We start from the raw sequence: 15875 nt of genomic DNA, 5'->3' as shown, positions 1-15875 counted from the left end.
TTTTTTTTTTTCTTCAGTAAAATCAATCTAATATATTTTTGTTCAATAATATTTTTTCTTTTGTATTTTGAGATAATTTTATGGTACTAGTTAATATTTATGCAATAATTATGATCAATTTTTCCCATTATAAATAGTACAAACATTTTTTTCTAATTTTTTACAATTATTTTTCAATTAATGCAGTATTTCAGATTAAAATAGAGACTAGGCCTGTAAAATCCAATTTTTGAAAGCAGAATAGCACCTCCTGGTGAGAGCAAAAAAAAAGAAAAAACCTGTAATTTAATGGTGTAACCACTAGATTCCTGTATAGGACTCTATAGAGAGGCTTGTGAATTCCCTAGATGTTTTTATACATAATTGTTTATACATAACATATAGGTGTGTGTTCAAGTGTGTGTCCGCGCGTGTGTGAGTTGGTGTGTTGATTTTGCACTCTAGATGTTTTAGAGTTTCACCCCTTCATTGCTGTGCAATTTTTTTCTGCATTGTGTGGGATTTGTAGATTGTACACACAAAAATTGTCTGTATTTTCGATTGTTTTCCCATTTCCCATTCATTTCCTATGGTCGGTCATTTTTGACTGAAGACCATGAGTGTGACTATTTTTTACGACCACTTAGCTTTTCGAATTATGCCCTCAATTTTTCTTTCTGTTCACATACCAAGTGCCATAAAGGTCACCCAGTTTCGTACCATTCTGGTGAAGCTACGATTTAAAAAAATTCAAAATGTAAAATTCTCCAGTCAGAAGTGACCGAAGACCGCACAAGGATACATTTTTTTTTTGTAAATTCAATGAATCATTTTTTTTCAGTGCACGTGTGAGGAAAAGAGAACAAGAGAATGCTGATGCTGATGACTTGATGGTCAGCTGTAGTAAACGTGCCTACAGCCCGACTGACCACAGCTCTATGTTTACGCTGAGATGCTCCCTTTTTGTTTTCAGATCAGTATCTCTATGCTGGCACGGCGTCTGATTTCCTGGGCAAGGACAGCACGTTTAGCCGCTCTCTCGGGCCGCCCCCAGACCAGCAGTACATTCGCACAGACATCTCTGAGGACTACTGGATAAACGGTCAGTGCTCCCCACCAGTCCGCTTCAATACACTCATACCAGCACTCAGTGAATGACATACAACCTGTTTAGTTTAGTTTCTAGGTTTAATTTATTGTCCTTGAAAAGTTCTGAATGAGGGAGTTTAATGAGGGAATTTTGCAGTGATGGTTTACATGTTGCATTTTTGTTTTTGAAAGAAATCAATTATGCTCACTAAGGCTGCATTTATTTGATCAAAGCATACAGTAAAAACATCAATATTCTTTTAATAGTATTACAATTTAAAATAACTGTTTTCTATTTTGATGTTTTTTATTTTATTTAGTTTATTCCTGTCATGCAAAGCTAAATTTTGAGCACATATTACTCCAGTCTTCAATGTCACATAATTCTAGAATTTTATTATACTAATTTGGTGATTTAAAAAAGCCTTTCCTATCATAATCAGTGTTGAAAACAGTTGTGCTGCTTAATATTTGTTCAGGATTCTTTTATGAAAGATAGAAAAAAAAAACATTTAGCATTTATTGGAAATAGAAATATTTTGCTTTTCATAGAATTAATGCATCCTCTCTGAAAAAAAAGTATTAATTTCTTTCCACAAAAAAGAAGTCTTACTTACCCTAAACTTTTGTGTACCCTAAACGGTAGTGTATATAAAAACAGCATTTGGCCACACACATAAGCTCACACTCATGCTAACACACATACAAAACATAAGTGACAGAATGGGAAAAACCAAAACCACAGAAAATAGCAAAGGCACAGTCATTAATACACTGATACCACAAACTGATTTATTCTCACAGTCTGTGGAAAAGTTATTACGGCATTAAAATGTACCACATTTGAGGCGTTGCCTGTGTGTCTAGGATATATAACTCATATGATTAGGAGAAAAGATCCTTAAATCATAAAAATTGATGAGTCAAATCAACCAGCATAGAAAAAAAAAATTATGGTCAGGTGTGTGTGAGTTGCCAGAGTGTACAAAATTGCATTTGCTGTTATTAACTCAACCTGAGGTTTTTAGATATATCCATAAATGTGTCAAATAGCTCATAAATATTATCTTTGGACTTCCACCTCTTAAATATCTTGAAAAACTAAATGTGATACAGTATATCTTCTGCTTGGACTTGAATAACTTGAATAACTCTGAGAGTAGTAACAATCCAATCTTTTATACCAACTGCTGGCATTTTCATCTCCTCTTCTCCCCTCTCTATTTGAGTCTGAGTCATTTGCAGACAGTCCAGTATAATACAGTCTTTGTCTAGTCATTGAGTTAATAACTGTCTTTCTTCCACCTTTGGTTTCCTCCTCAATGTTAGAGCTCTTCTAGTGGCTGATGCAATTTAATGGAGTTTAAATCCACACAGTCTATTTTCCAAATCCTAAACACCCATTAACAGTCTGCTGTGAGTCTAAAAGGAAATGCCTAGCATTTACACTAAACAGTAGGAAACAGTTTTGTCTTTATACTCTGTCAAACACACAAACAGTGAGTCTTAGCTCTTTTAATAGGCCTCTACACTTTCTTGTGAGTCTTATAAAGTAATAGGTGGATTGGCATGACAGAAATAAATGACCAATTGACCATAATAAAGCTGACCAGCTTTTCTCTTTTGTCCCCACAGAGGGCAAGTTTATTTCCGCCCATCCCATCGCGGACACCTACAACTCTGACGATGACAAGATTTACTTCTTTTTCCGCGAGGTGTCCCGTGATGGGAGCACTACGGACAAGAGCGTGCTGTCTCGTGTCGCCCGGATCTGCCGGGTAAGACCTGTCCTCACGCTGCCTGATCAGAGAGGAACTCACCTCATCTCTCTGATCCTTCCTTAGCACATAAGATTAAACGTGCTTCCCCTGGGAGGGGAGGCTTCCTGGTACGTTCCCCTTGATGTGATCTGCTGAAAGTGGACCAAACCACTGTTGTCAGGCGGGGTAAATCATAGCAGAGATCTGGCCATGTAATTGCTGCCCAAGTCGTTGTTCATGATGACAGTGGAAGTCCCTTGCGTAGCGAAATAAGTGTGCTAAGTGACTCCATGTTAACACATTGTGTTTTGCCCATCCCTTAACAACAGTTCACTATGAAGGCTGGGGGCATTACATAAAAAACATCCATAAATAAGTCAGATTTGAATTAATCTGAAGTCAAAATAAACTATGGGGAACAACAGTTCAAGCATCACACTGACCGCAAATGCATCATTTTTACATCCATGAAGAACACTGTGGGAAATGAACTCTATTCACAAGGTCACTCCCTAAAGAAAATGAGTAATTGATTCCCTTCACAAAGGTCTCTTCCACAAGGCTGTCATCAAAGCACACAGAAGATGAAAGTAATTTTGCCGTTTGCGATCCTGGGTGGCGATTACTCATAAAAAAAACCTTCAGTTTAATTTAATATTATTAGCTACATTTCATCTTGTTTTGAACGTTTAAAACCCTCAACATGTACACATGGATAATCAGTGCAATAAACAAATGGCATGCGTTTTAAACAAAAACATATGAAAAGACAGCTGTAGATTTTCTTTTTCTGGTTTTTAATTTATGAAGAAACTAATGTATAGTCTGACTATACACATTATACTGCTTATTAAATACTGTTTTGAGTTAAAATTATTTTATTATGTGAGAAGAAAGAAACCACATAGTAATATGACCATGAGTGATACAAGAGACATAAAACCAGCACTGATACATGTACACTACCATTCAAATTGTAGCGGTATTTAGCCATAAATTATTGGGTTCAGGCGCCGGGGTAAAAACCACCACAATTATTAATTCCGTTTACGATGTGCAAATAAAGAAACTTGCACTATTGATAGAATATCAAATCAAGGAACAACCAGGCAATAAGTTGTAAGTCATATCTATTCAACTTCATTTCAGTTTAGTTTGGGGTCAGTAAGATTTTATTTTACTGATGACACTGATGACTGGAGTAATGGCTGAAGAAAATTCAGCTTTGCATCACAGAAATGTATTAAATTTAAAAATGTATTAAAATAGAAAAGTGTTTAAATTGTAATAAGATTTCACAATGTTACTGTTTTACTGTATTTTCCATCAAATAAATGCAACCTTGGTGAACATAAGAGAGTTCTCTCAGAAACAGTAAAAAGTCTTTCTGACCCCAGACTTTTAAATGATTAATATAGAAATGATACAGTTTATACTGTATGTTGAAAACAGTTATTGATATGCAAAAATATTTCAATGCAGAATGCTGCATTTGACCAATCAGAATCAAATATTGAATAGAGCTCCGTAGTCATTTTAAGTAATTGTCCATGCAAGTCACCTGTCAGCCTGCAATTATAAAAAGTCAATGATTTAAAGCAGTTTCCTTAATGCTGTAGGCTCATCCTCCCGGACTGTATGCTATAAAAATTCCAAGCTCTATTGCAAAATTCTTGGTCTGAAGCGAGTGGGTTTTTATAGCTTTAGGAGTGAGCTGTAAAGCTATCCGAGGCCAGATTCCTCACTGGATAACTGGCCTAACACTAGAGAGGGCATCTTTGAAGATTAAAGAATTTGGATAACACCACTCCTAAACCTCTTTTAGGTCTCCCCCCCCCTTTTTCTCAAGTGTGTGTTTTTCAACAAGGATAATGGCAGAGGAGGAATATGTTTGCTGCTTTAAGTGGGTGTAGGTGAAATCATTGCAATCCTTTGATTAAACCCTTCTGGCTATAATGAGGAGATTCATTTAAGTGTTCTCAGCATGTCTTCTCATTCTAATACCTCTCAGTGCTCTATTGTGCACCTAAAGACATAAACCTGCACTTGGAGAATTCACAGAGAGGGTCGTTATATTCCCATTATAAACTCCCTCACTCGCTCTTCTCAATTTCTTGAACTCTCTTTCTTTGTCTCTCTTGTGTACGAGTTTGTGTACTTCTTAAGTCTGTGTAGAACTGAGAGGTTTGTGTTTTTTTGTAGTTCCATGCTTAATTAGATAAGCTGCTCTAATCAGAAGCAAATGCTTGTTTTTCACTCTTATTATAAAGACTATAAATTTTAGGATTTAAATGATAAACATGCTTTCAGCACGACAGAATTAAGAGACCCTCTATGCTTTTGTGTTTGCATACAGAATGATGTTGGAGGTTTGAGAAGTCTTACCAACAAGTGGACGACATTCCTCAAAGCAAGACTTGTGTGCTCCATACCTGGACCGGATGGAGTGGACACTCACTTTGATGAGCTCCGTGAGTGATATGTTTTCTGTTCCTGCTCCCTCTCACAAAAACATATTTCAGTTTTATTATACTTCTTAGCATTTAAAAAGATGTTTATTGTGATTTTTTTTATTTATTTTGTGTGTGTGTGTGTGTGTGTGTTACAGAGGACATCTTTCTCCTCCCTAGCAGAGATGAAAGAAATCCAGTGGTGTACGGAGTGTTCACCACCACCAGGTGAGACACAGATCCTACAGTGAGCATGTCAATATTTCATTGCTTTTGGTCTGAGTACCATAGCTTGAAATCCATTGTGAAATGTTGATTTGGTATAAAATGATTAAAAATATATTTTATAGATGAATATAGCAATTAAAAACATGGTTATTTGTATATTTGCCCATTTGTAATGCCCTTTCTTTTACTGTGGTATTCATGTTGTTTTGTTTTCAACATATTTTTTGGGGTCAGTTCTATCTTTAGAGGATCAGCGGTATGTGTCTACAACATGGAAGACATCCGTGCTGTGTTTAATGGACCGTATGCTCATAAAGAGGGACCGGACCATCGCTGGGTGGAATATGAAGGCAGAATCCCCTACCCAAGACCAGGCACTGTTAGTAACACTCTATTAGGGTTGTTTTTCGTCTCACTTTTTTGTCACTGATACTTTGAGTGAGGAGTTTTATACATTACCACTAGAGGGAGACATAGCTCTATATATGCCTAACACTTTACATACAGTGATTCAAAATACTGTTTACACCAGGGGTGTCCAAACCTGCTCCTGAAAGACGACTGTCCTGCAGAGTTTAGCTCCAACCCTAAATAAACACACCTGAACCAGCTAGTAAAGGTCTTCAGACTCACCAAAAACTCCCAGGCATTGTGTGTTGGAGCTAAACTCTGAAGGACGCTGGCCCTACTGGAGCATGATTGGATGTTCCTGGTTTACACAAATACATCATTTATTATAATGCCAAAGGCAGTTACATTACTTCATTTGAGTGCATATTTGTAATTACTTCCAGGATGTTTTACTGTTTTAATTTAAAAATGTATAACTGTAAATCATATCTTTCTTTCACAGTGCCCCAGTCGGACATATGATCCTCATATAAAAACGACTAAAGACTTTCCAGATGAAGTCATTAGTTTTATACGGCTGCACCCGCTAATGTACCGCTCTGTGCACCCAATGACGGGCCGGCCAATTTTCACTCGTATCAATACGGAGTATCGGCTTACTCAGATTGTAGTGGACCGCGTGGCAGCTGAGGATGGACAGTATGCTGTTATGTTCTTGGGCACAGGTAAAAAAGACAACACAAATGTTACTAGTGATATGTAACAATTAGATATAATGTTGCATTTTGCACTAATTAAGAAAATATGATGCATATTTTATTTTAGTATTTTAAAAAGCTTTAATGAGCCAGTGAAGTGGCTACAAAGACAGCATTTTGCTTGTTAATTGTGGTGTCCAAAATGCAGTAAAGGTTTGATACACTTTAAACCCTGTACACTGAAAAAAATACTGGTGTAGAAACAATTTTCACTCAGAAATTGCTTGGAAATTTCACAAATAATTACACATTGTAACAAACTGAATTAAACTTGAAGTTTAGAAGCAGAAAAAACGGAAATAGTATTTTCTTGTAAAACAACCAGCAGATGGCAGTACAGCTTAAGATACAAAAATGTGTGCGTGTGTGTCTGTACAGATATGGGATCAGTTTTGAAGGTTGTCAGCATCACTCAAGAAAACTGGTCCACAGAGGAGATCATCTTAGAGGAGCTTCAGGTGTTCAAGGTAAATGTTGCAAAGAGGATGAATGAACAACAACACACTAATAACAACAATAAACAAACACTAATAAACAAAAAGTTCACCTTCTAACAATATTGGTGTATTTATTTATCCAGAGTCCCTCGCCCATCCTCAACATGGAAATCTCCTCAAAGCAGGTAAGAACAGAAGTTCAAACTTGGTTCTAGTAAACGAAATATTTAGCTTGGGAAATAAAAAAAGAAAATTAATAATTTCATAAATTATTTCCTCAAGAATTGACTGACAGCGTTCACCAGCCAGCTGTTTTAGACATTCTACAGGACTGTTTGTTATATTTAAGAAAAACAAACTCAAGCCTCAGTCTCATAACAGATGTGTTATGGCCTCCATTGTTTGTACTGTTTTATCAGAGTCTCACAGATAAGTCTGTTTCTCCTGTTTTTTGGCCATTCCTTTCATTTTTCCTTTACACTCCCATTTGTCCAATTATCTCTTATTATATTTTGGAGTTCATGGTTAAGTTTGCGGTCACCCAAAAAGCTTTTGTCCTCTCTACTGCACAAAGATAGAACCTTATGGTTACATCAGCAGGCCACTTGACCAATTCTTTCCACAATTATAATTTTTTAAGGCCTTTTTCTTTTTAATAGCAGAGGATAATAGAGTACAGATAAGAAATCATATGGATAATACAGGGGTCGGATGGAAACTTTGTCTCATTATCTAATCAACATTTTACTTTTGCCTCTAATTCGCTACAGTGAATATTACCACTTGAAATCATTAAATGGTTTCAAATAAGTTCCTGAACAGCATTTGCTTTTACAAGGCTGTTTTATGGGAAGCTCTGCTGTGACTGCCTGATTTTTTTCAGACTCATGCTGAGAGAAAAGCAATAGCACCACAACTTTTATTGTACATATTGTTGTTTGCTCATTTCTCTGAGTCACATGTACACATGCTTCTTTTTAGAGTTTGTTGGACCAAAAAGACAAATTATGCTGATTGATAACTCTGTTAGAGAGTTTAATCCAGTAAGCACTTTCATTGCACCTGGTTTAGTACTTTGTTTATGTGTGTGTGTGTGTGTGTTTGTGTCTGCAGCAGCAGCTGTTTGTTGGAGGAAGCGACGGGTTGGTGCAGGTGTCCCTTCACAGGTGCCATATTTATGGGCAGGGCTGTGCAGAATGCTGCCTGGCTAGAGACCCCTACTGCGCTTGGGACGGCGCCCAGTGCTCCAGATACATTCCAGCCTCCAAAAGGTAACACACACACACACACATGAACCGATAAAGACATTGTCCCAAAGAGTCGATGCAAAGCCTTGACATTGATTCACAGAGTCAGCACTTCTGTTTAACTGTTCTGTCTTCTTATCGACACACACAAAAACGCAAAGCCACATGTGTCCTACAATATCCCAGAGATGTGCACCATGTGCAGTTTGGTGCTCTGAGGTTTTTGGGATAGCAGAAAGTTAAAAGAGAGAGAGGGTTTTGTGGTGCCCTCTTTCTGACCTACTTCTCCAGGGTGAGTTGTTTCCTGGAGTTCAGCACAGAGAAGAAAATGATAAATATTTGATTTTTCCTGTTCCATAAGGTGTAGTGGGACTGGACTGGACAGGCAAATTGATTAAAGTTGCTTTGTTGTTGAGATGATGTATGTGAGCTGCCAGAGAAATTTTCTTGCCCTTTCTCTCCCCGGCTCTCCGGTCTGCCACTGACGCAAGGAGGCCAGGTCAGTCCTGCAGAGAGAGCGAGCGAGAGATAGGGAGACACACAGAGAGAGGAATTTTAGTTTGTTTTGGAGATTATTTGGCTGTCAGATGGCTCTGTTTGAAATACGCTTTGTGGCTTCATTAAGATTCACTGAAGTTTGTTGTACTACAGAAAGAGCTAAGGGTATTTTTAGAAAAATCACGGTGGTACTGCTTTTGTGTTTAAAATGGAGTAAAATACATAGCATGACTGTAGTCTTATTCTTTTCTTGTTCTGAAGATTAACCTTTAGATCAGCCAGTTTATATCTTTTGTTCTAATTGCTCTTGCTATTTTGGATTTATGATTGATTTATCTAGTGGTTCTCAACCTTTTTGGCTCCAGGACTCCATTGTCTACAACAATATTCATAGACCCCATGACCCACTTTTTCAGTTGTTTGTGATTTTCTCAATAAGGATTTAAAAAATATTTTTCACGCACAATTTCTACCCAATAAAATATTTTAGAGCTTGGCATAACAAGAAGAATGCATATCCATTATACAAATTATGTGTCTGAAAATGTTATACTGTTTGAATATTAATGAATGGATGCTGAACAATATTAAACACTCAAGCTGTATTTGCCTTAATTTGATCAGCAGCTCTTTAAAAATTGTTGTTGTTTAAGAAGTCTAAAATCAAAATGAATCTGAATCTAAAAAAGGCTTTTTTACTTGTGCTTACAGGAGGGCCAGAAGGCAGGATATCAAACATGGAGACCCATCCAGCCATTGCTGGGACACAGAGGATGGTAAGGAGGCATATGTGTGTGTGTGTGCACATATAGAGCATAAAAGCACTAAAAGCTCTGTTTTGTTTTAAGATGCTGCATTGTCCTGTGGGGCTTACCTAATGGATCTCAACACTAACCCAAAAAATACCTTTACTGTCTTTCTGATATGCTGATCACTCTCTCTCTCTATCTTTGGCAGTGTTAGGGAGGAATGTCGAGGAGAAGGTGTTGTATGGAGTAGAGAGTAACTCCTCTTTTCTTGAGTGCGTTTCAAAATCCCAGCAGGCCTTGATTCGCTGGTTCATACTGAAGCCAGGAGCGGACCAACGTCAAGAGGTAAAATCAACATACATCTGTCGCAGTCTGTGCCTTTGTGTGTGTGTGTGTGTATCATTCACACACTTTCCTAGCTCTCTCTCTCTCTTTCTTTTTTTGGTCAGTTAGTAAGTAGTTAGTTACACTCCATAGTAAATATTTAATAAGTATTTATTATTTATATATTTCAGTATTTTACTTTAGATCGGATGCAAAGAATAAAATTAGTTGGTGAATTGTTTATTTGATCAATTATTTTGTTTACATGAACCATATTAACAAAACCACTAAAAAGTCACTAAAATGAATGGTTGTACCATAAAATGGATTTAAAAAAATGACTGTTTTGTTTCGCAGTGTTTTAAACATCACTTAGCATAAATATATAAAGTACAGCCTGGGTGTATTCCAGTCATAGTTTCTCTTTCATAACAATATATTTTGAATATCATAGGCTTTTTATGATCGGACACTCTCTAGAAGCTGATTTACAGTAACTCTGAACCCCCTGATGCTTAGGAAAAATAGATGTTGCATAATTCTGAAGATCGTCTTACTAAACAATGTGTTATAACAGAGAAACAGAGAACTGGAACAGTTCTATTGGTAATTGTGAAAATGGCCTGAGGCTTAGAAACTGAGGGAACACAAACAGAGATACAAAACACAGCAGTGCTGTCAAGAAGTGACCTTCACTTGTGGATTCATCTCTCTTATTCAATGTTTTACACCTACGCATTTAATCTCATCTCATCTTCACTGCTGTCGATTGGGAGTCTTGCAACTGGGTGACATGCATATCTTACTTTAGAAACACATACAATTCATTCATTCATCTTTCAGATATCTTTGTCCCTTTAAACTGCCTGAGGGAGTTTATTTGTGCTATCTTCTAAAACAGATTTATGCAGCATTTGTGAACAGCAGTCCTTTCAAGTGAGTAGTAATGGAGCTATGTGTGAAGTGGAAAGTTCATACACTCTTAAAAATAAAGGTGCTTAAAAGGTTCTTCACAGAGATCCCAATTCGTCGGTCATCCGACGTGACGTCTCCGTTCCCTCCTTCAGGGAACGAGGGTTACATACGTAACCGAGACGTTCTTTATGGAACCATTTAGACAAAAAAGATTCTTCTATGGCATCGTGAAGCACCTTTATTTTTAAGAGTGTAGTGTGGATACAGAGGTCAATTTAACCTTGTGCCGTGGGTGTCTCTTGTCTTTATTAGCTGTGATGAATAGACGGGGGCCAAGACCTGACTCTGGAGTGGTAGATCAGCATATCCTTTTATTGATCCATCACCACAACAATTAGTCCCAACAGGAGTATGTGTGTGTGTGTGTGTGAGAGAGAATTGATTTGAAGACACGTTTGGGGAGGCATGACAGCAGAAGGTCAAATCTCAGCACAAATGTCACAGGGTAGATGCAATTTGAGAAAAAACATGCCGTTTCCTGCTTTTAGAAATATCCTGCTGTCCCACGTCTCAAGTAAACATTACTCCTGTTATGATGCATTTGTTTTGTTTTAGTTTCCCTTCCTGCTTTTCTTCTCCTCCTGTCTTTCCCACAGCACAAAACGACTCCCTACCACACAGCTGCCCAAAACACCTGCAACACACGCACAATCTCACACGTGTGGTGCAATCTTGAAATATCAGCCCACACTTCACCTTGTAAAAGACAATAATGAATGATAGAAGAGAAAACAGCGCTTGGGTGTTTGTGTGAATGTTTATCGAATCAGAGTAAATAGATATCTGGTTGCAATAACAGAATGGACCCTTCATATCCCACATAGATGAGAACACAACAAGAGAACTATGGAATGGGAACTGTAAAGAATTTATTTATTCTGGTTCTAATTCTGATTTTAGCTCTTTAACAATTCTATAAAAACAATTAACTTGTTACGTAATTCTTAAAAAATGCCTAAACTGACTTGGATTGATTTTGTTGTAAAAAAAAAAAAAAAAAGTCTAAAGGCATGCAAAGGTGATACACTTAAAAATAATTAGGCCTATGTTAAGATTTATGTATTTAAACTGCATATATGAAACAAGAAAGAGTAAGTTTAACTGAAAATTGAGTGTTTACTGTTGTCCTTCTGCATTATCACACACTATTTTCCTATTTAATACTGTAAAGCTGCTTTGACAATCTGTATTGTTAAAAGCGCTATATAGATAAAAGTGACTTGGCTTGACTCAAGTCATAGTGCTAATACCCTGAATGTGTATTAAATATGCTTTAACTAGGTTTATATATTTATCATCAATAAATCAAAATTATTATGCAAACCAATCTCATACATTTTAAAACTAAATTAATCTTGCTTGATCTAGCCATATTTGAACCATGTTCTACTAATTCAATTTAATTGTTTTCACGATTAACAGATTTACTGTATGCTGATTCTAAGTAATTTGAATAATTACATTTTTGAAAAGGTGATATTTCAAATAAAATCCAAATGAAGCAGGGCCGACATGACAACAGCAAAGTTTTAGTCTAAAGTTTAAAAGCATTAAGTATGCAGCATATTTTATTATGACAAGCTGACATTCTGGAACTATTAACAGAACCAAACGTCATGAAAATCATGCCAGTATTATTTTTAAAATCTGAATAAGAACCTGTTATTGACTACCAATTCTAAACAGGGCTGTTCTCACTCCTTCATGCCTTCTCTCCCTCTTTTTCCCTCCATCCCTCTACCCATTTTTTCCTTGCTCTTCACTACCCTCTTTTTACAACTAAATATAATTTCCCATAGGACTGTGGGTCACCGGCAGGCCAACTAGTGTTTGAGATGTGATACAGATCCTGTGTTGAAGGTTCCAGACCTTCTCTCTTTTTCTCAAAACCCACAGCCAGACCCAGCAGTGTGCGGAGGGGCCGCAGACAGACAGAGGCCTCGTATCGTGGTTTTAATACCTTTGACCCGGCACTGAGACCGATGCTGCACTTAAACCTGTGTCTGTGATCAGAGGCCAGTTTCCTCCTGCCCTCCAATAAAACCTTCAGCGGTAGTTACACGCCGTGATATACTGCCGAGATACGAAACACAGACACACACACATTCACTTAAAACACACCCACACACCAGAACATCTCCATGATATACACACGCGTTTCATCTTGACACTCATGTGCCCTTAGCCTTTCTGATTTAGTTCCAGCTGTCACAGGTGCTGCAGACAGTGCGAAACCGCCCTATTTCCTCTCATTCCTGGCACGTTTCTGCAAGGTTTCACTTAAAAGTCACACTCCAAATTTAAAATGCAAATATATAAAGAGTTGTTTGGTGCAATTATGGCTATTGCATTTTCTTGAAGCGTCATTTAGATGGCAGAGAGATTAGCATAAGACGATGCAGCGGTAAGCGATTTGTGTGCGTTTTACAGGGATTCAGTATGCTTTGAAGCTTTCTTTCCCTCCTCTTCTTATTGCACAGCTGTATTGATTTAGTCCACGACAACAGCGTGACTAGCAGGAGAAATCAGCAGGCTCAAAAACACAGATAACAGAAAAAAAATTAAGAGAGAGAAAGAATAAGCAGCCTGGAACGGAAGGGAAGGGAGGTGAAGAGATGGAAAACTGATATTTACAGAAAGAAAATATTAGCATGATTTAAAATGGTGGAGATGACTGATTTATGGGTAAATTGTTATTTTGAATCAGTTATTTTAAATGATTCAGCAAAACTGATTCATTTGACTAAATCGAAATCTGTGAAAAGAGATCTTTCTTTGCTTGAGAGCATCAGTCTTGAACTTAAATTTATAATAAATATGCATAATGCAATGTAAATCTGCTTTATTTATACAACTAAATCAAAAAGATTGTGACATCAGCAGCCTTTAAAACTACACTGTATAACTTTGGCCCATTATGATTTAAAACTAAATCTGCATGCCTCTTACTAAATAATGTTGCATGGATAAATGTGGTTCGAGGCACCGGTGCACAGATGGATATAGAACATCTCGTCTTTTTTTGTTGCTGTTTTTACAAACATTATTTTGAAAATTTGTCATTTTGAATGATCCATGGTCAATTTTTCTTGTTTGTTATGACAACAAACTTTCAGCTTCACGCTACCCACAGCCTGAGGCTGAGCTACTTTTTTCTGTGTAGGAACACAATGTTACACAGATGGGCAAATAGCATGCAAATAATATGAAATTTCCTGTGAAATCTGTCCAGACACTTCTAAAATATAAATCGTTATTATAGGTTTATCATATATGGGTAAAGACCTGATTTGGAAGATGTTTTTTTTGCACTCTGAGTAAAAAAAAGTTAGAAAAAAATGCCATACACAGGGACTTTTTAAATGGTGAATCAAAGTGACGAACAATTTTTTGATTCATATGAATTAACCAGATTTCACAAACAGGTTTGTGTGCACTGAACACAGAGCACTTCCTATGTCAGAGGTCACCAGAAAGATGGACACCTTGGATATAAATCAGTGCAATAGATCATGCAAACACTTTAAGTTGAAAGTAGACCCTGAAATCACAGGGTCTACTAATTTATCTAATTAGATTCTAATGATCAATCAGATGTGAGGTAATGTGAGGTCAGCAGGAAATGGAGAGCGAGGTTAAAGACTGATCTCTGACCTTGAAGGAGTCTCGCTGTGGGATCCTGGGCAGAATGATTTATGAGAATAAACCCAGCAAGTGACACATAAAATCACTGTTTGGCTGTGATTAAGCTGTTGTGTGTGTCCAAGAAAGTATTTGTTGATATGGTTGATTTTTATGAAAGAATCAGTAATTCTGTGTATTTGTTGCAGATCAAACCGGATGAGCGTGTGCTGATAACCGAGCGAGGTTTGCTGATTCGTTGGCTCCATCGTAGCGACGCAGGTTCATACTTCTGCACCTCCCAGGAGCACAGCTTCACCCGTACCCTCCTCCACCTCTCTCTTCACGTCCTGGACGTCCAGATCCAAGCACACCAACCTGCTACACGGGAATCATCAGATAATCCGCCTGTGACCGAACCTCGTCAGCGCTATAAGGACTACTTGCGCAGGTTGAGTGTTCCTGTGCGCTCTCTGGATGAGTACTGCGAAACGCTCTGGCACAAAGAGAAGAAGCAAAAACAGAAGGGCAAATGGAAGCATGTTCAAGAGCTCCGCAAGAGCAGGAACCGACGCCACCACTAGAGGCGCCAATGAGGCCTGGAATCGAGTGTGAGGTTAGACGGGTCACAATGCCCATGGAGCCTCTGGATGTGGATTAAAATGAACTCTAAACCAAATACAAAGACAGAAATTAATCATCTCTTGACCAGTCAAGCAAAAAATCTTTCAGAAATATTGTTTTCGTTTGGACCAGTCCCTTAAAAAAAGTGACGCACAGATTCTTTACCATTTAAAAATGAACCTTTTGCAAAAATGCCCACTTGAACACCAGTCATCTTGATTGATCTTGAAAATACGTCAGAATCTATTAGTTTTGTTAAAGCCCCTTTGGGCAAGGTATGGTATACTAAAATTATATTCCTGTAAATCTATAAACAATGTTCAAAACAAAGATTTTTCCAGTCTAAAAATGTCTGGATTGGGGACGTTTTTCAAAACAACATAACACCAGTTCATTGCGCTTTAATTTTAACCAAGAGTAAGATTGCATTCATGTTGAATGTATGTAAATATTTATATTATTTGTACATGAGATTGTGCATGCTTTAGGATTATTTACATAGAATTCTCTTTTGAGATTACAGCTTTAGCCAAGCATTTAAATTTCACTGAGTAAATTACATTATTTTTGTATTTTTGCAATGTCTTACTGTAGGTAATTTGTTTATGGCATATGACGATATTTAAAATGACCATGGTGTTGAAATAAACTTTTAATTTCTACTTAACTGTGCAACCAAGAAAAGAAAATGACTTTATTATTTAAAGAAATTATTTACACAATAGTTCACAATAGTTCTGTCTTCCTCTCTCCATGTCAGTCAAACCAAGTATGATTTTTTTTCC

At 37.2% G+C, this 15875-nt stretch overlaps 1 protein-coding gene across 2 annotated transcripts in view; it reads left to right on the top strand.

The window, feature by feature from the left end:
• The window catches only part of LOC107723940 (semaphorin-3D), a 37114-nt gene extending 21461 nt beyond the window's left edge, over positions 1 to 15653 (top strand). Inside the window, exons 7-18 of one of the 2 annotated variants that reach the window (XM_016532671.1) lie at positions 953 to 1081; positions 2704 to 2846; positions 5185 to 5299; positions 5437 to 5506; positions 5741 to 5885; positions 6360 to 6582; positions 6994 to 7082; positions 7196 to 7237; positions 8169 to 8323; positions 9509 to 9573; positions 9755 to 9891; positions 14676 to 15653. In XM_016532671.1, the coding sequence (XP_016388157.1) occupies positions 953 to 1081; positions 2704 to 2846; positions 5185 to 5299; positions 5437 to 5506; positions 5741 to 5885; positions 6360 to 6582; positions 6994 to 7082; positions 7196 to 7237; positions 8169 to 8323; positions 9509 to 9573; positions 9755 to 9891; positions 14676 to 15050 (1688 nt within the window). In that variant the 3' untranslated portion in view covers positions 15051 to 15653. Of the gene's footprint in view, positions 1 to 952; positions 1082 to 2703; positions 2847 to 5184; positions 5300 to 5436; positions 5507 to 5740; positions 5886 to 6359; positions 6583 to 6993; positions 7083 to 7195; positions 7238 to 8165; positions 8324 to 9508; positions 9574 to 9754; positions 9892 to 14675 lie in introns of both variants that reach the window. The other variant, XM_016532670.1, reaches the window with a different exon arrangement.
• Positions 15654 to 15875: the final 222 nt, after the last annotated feature.

Source organism: Sinocyclocheilus rhinocerous, unplaced genomic scaffold (assembly GCF_001515625.1).
Source record: "Sinocyclocheilus rhinocerous isolate Xijiao unplaced genomic scaffold, SAMN03320098_v1.1 scaffold2049, whole genome shotgun sequence".
NCBI classification, from domain to species: Eukaryota; Metazoa; Chordata; class Actinopteri; order Cypriniformes; family Cyprinidae; genus Sinocyclocheilus; species Sinocyclocheilus rhinocerous.
Note: the sequence above shows the minus strand (reverse complement) of the source record. Positions and strands in the feature narration are given on the sequence as shown.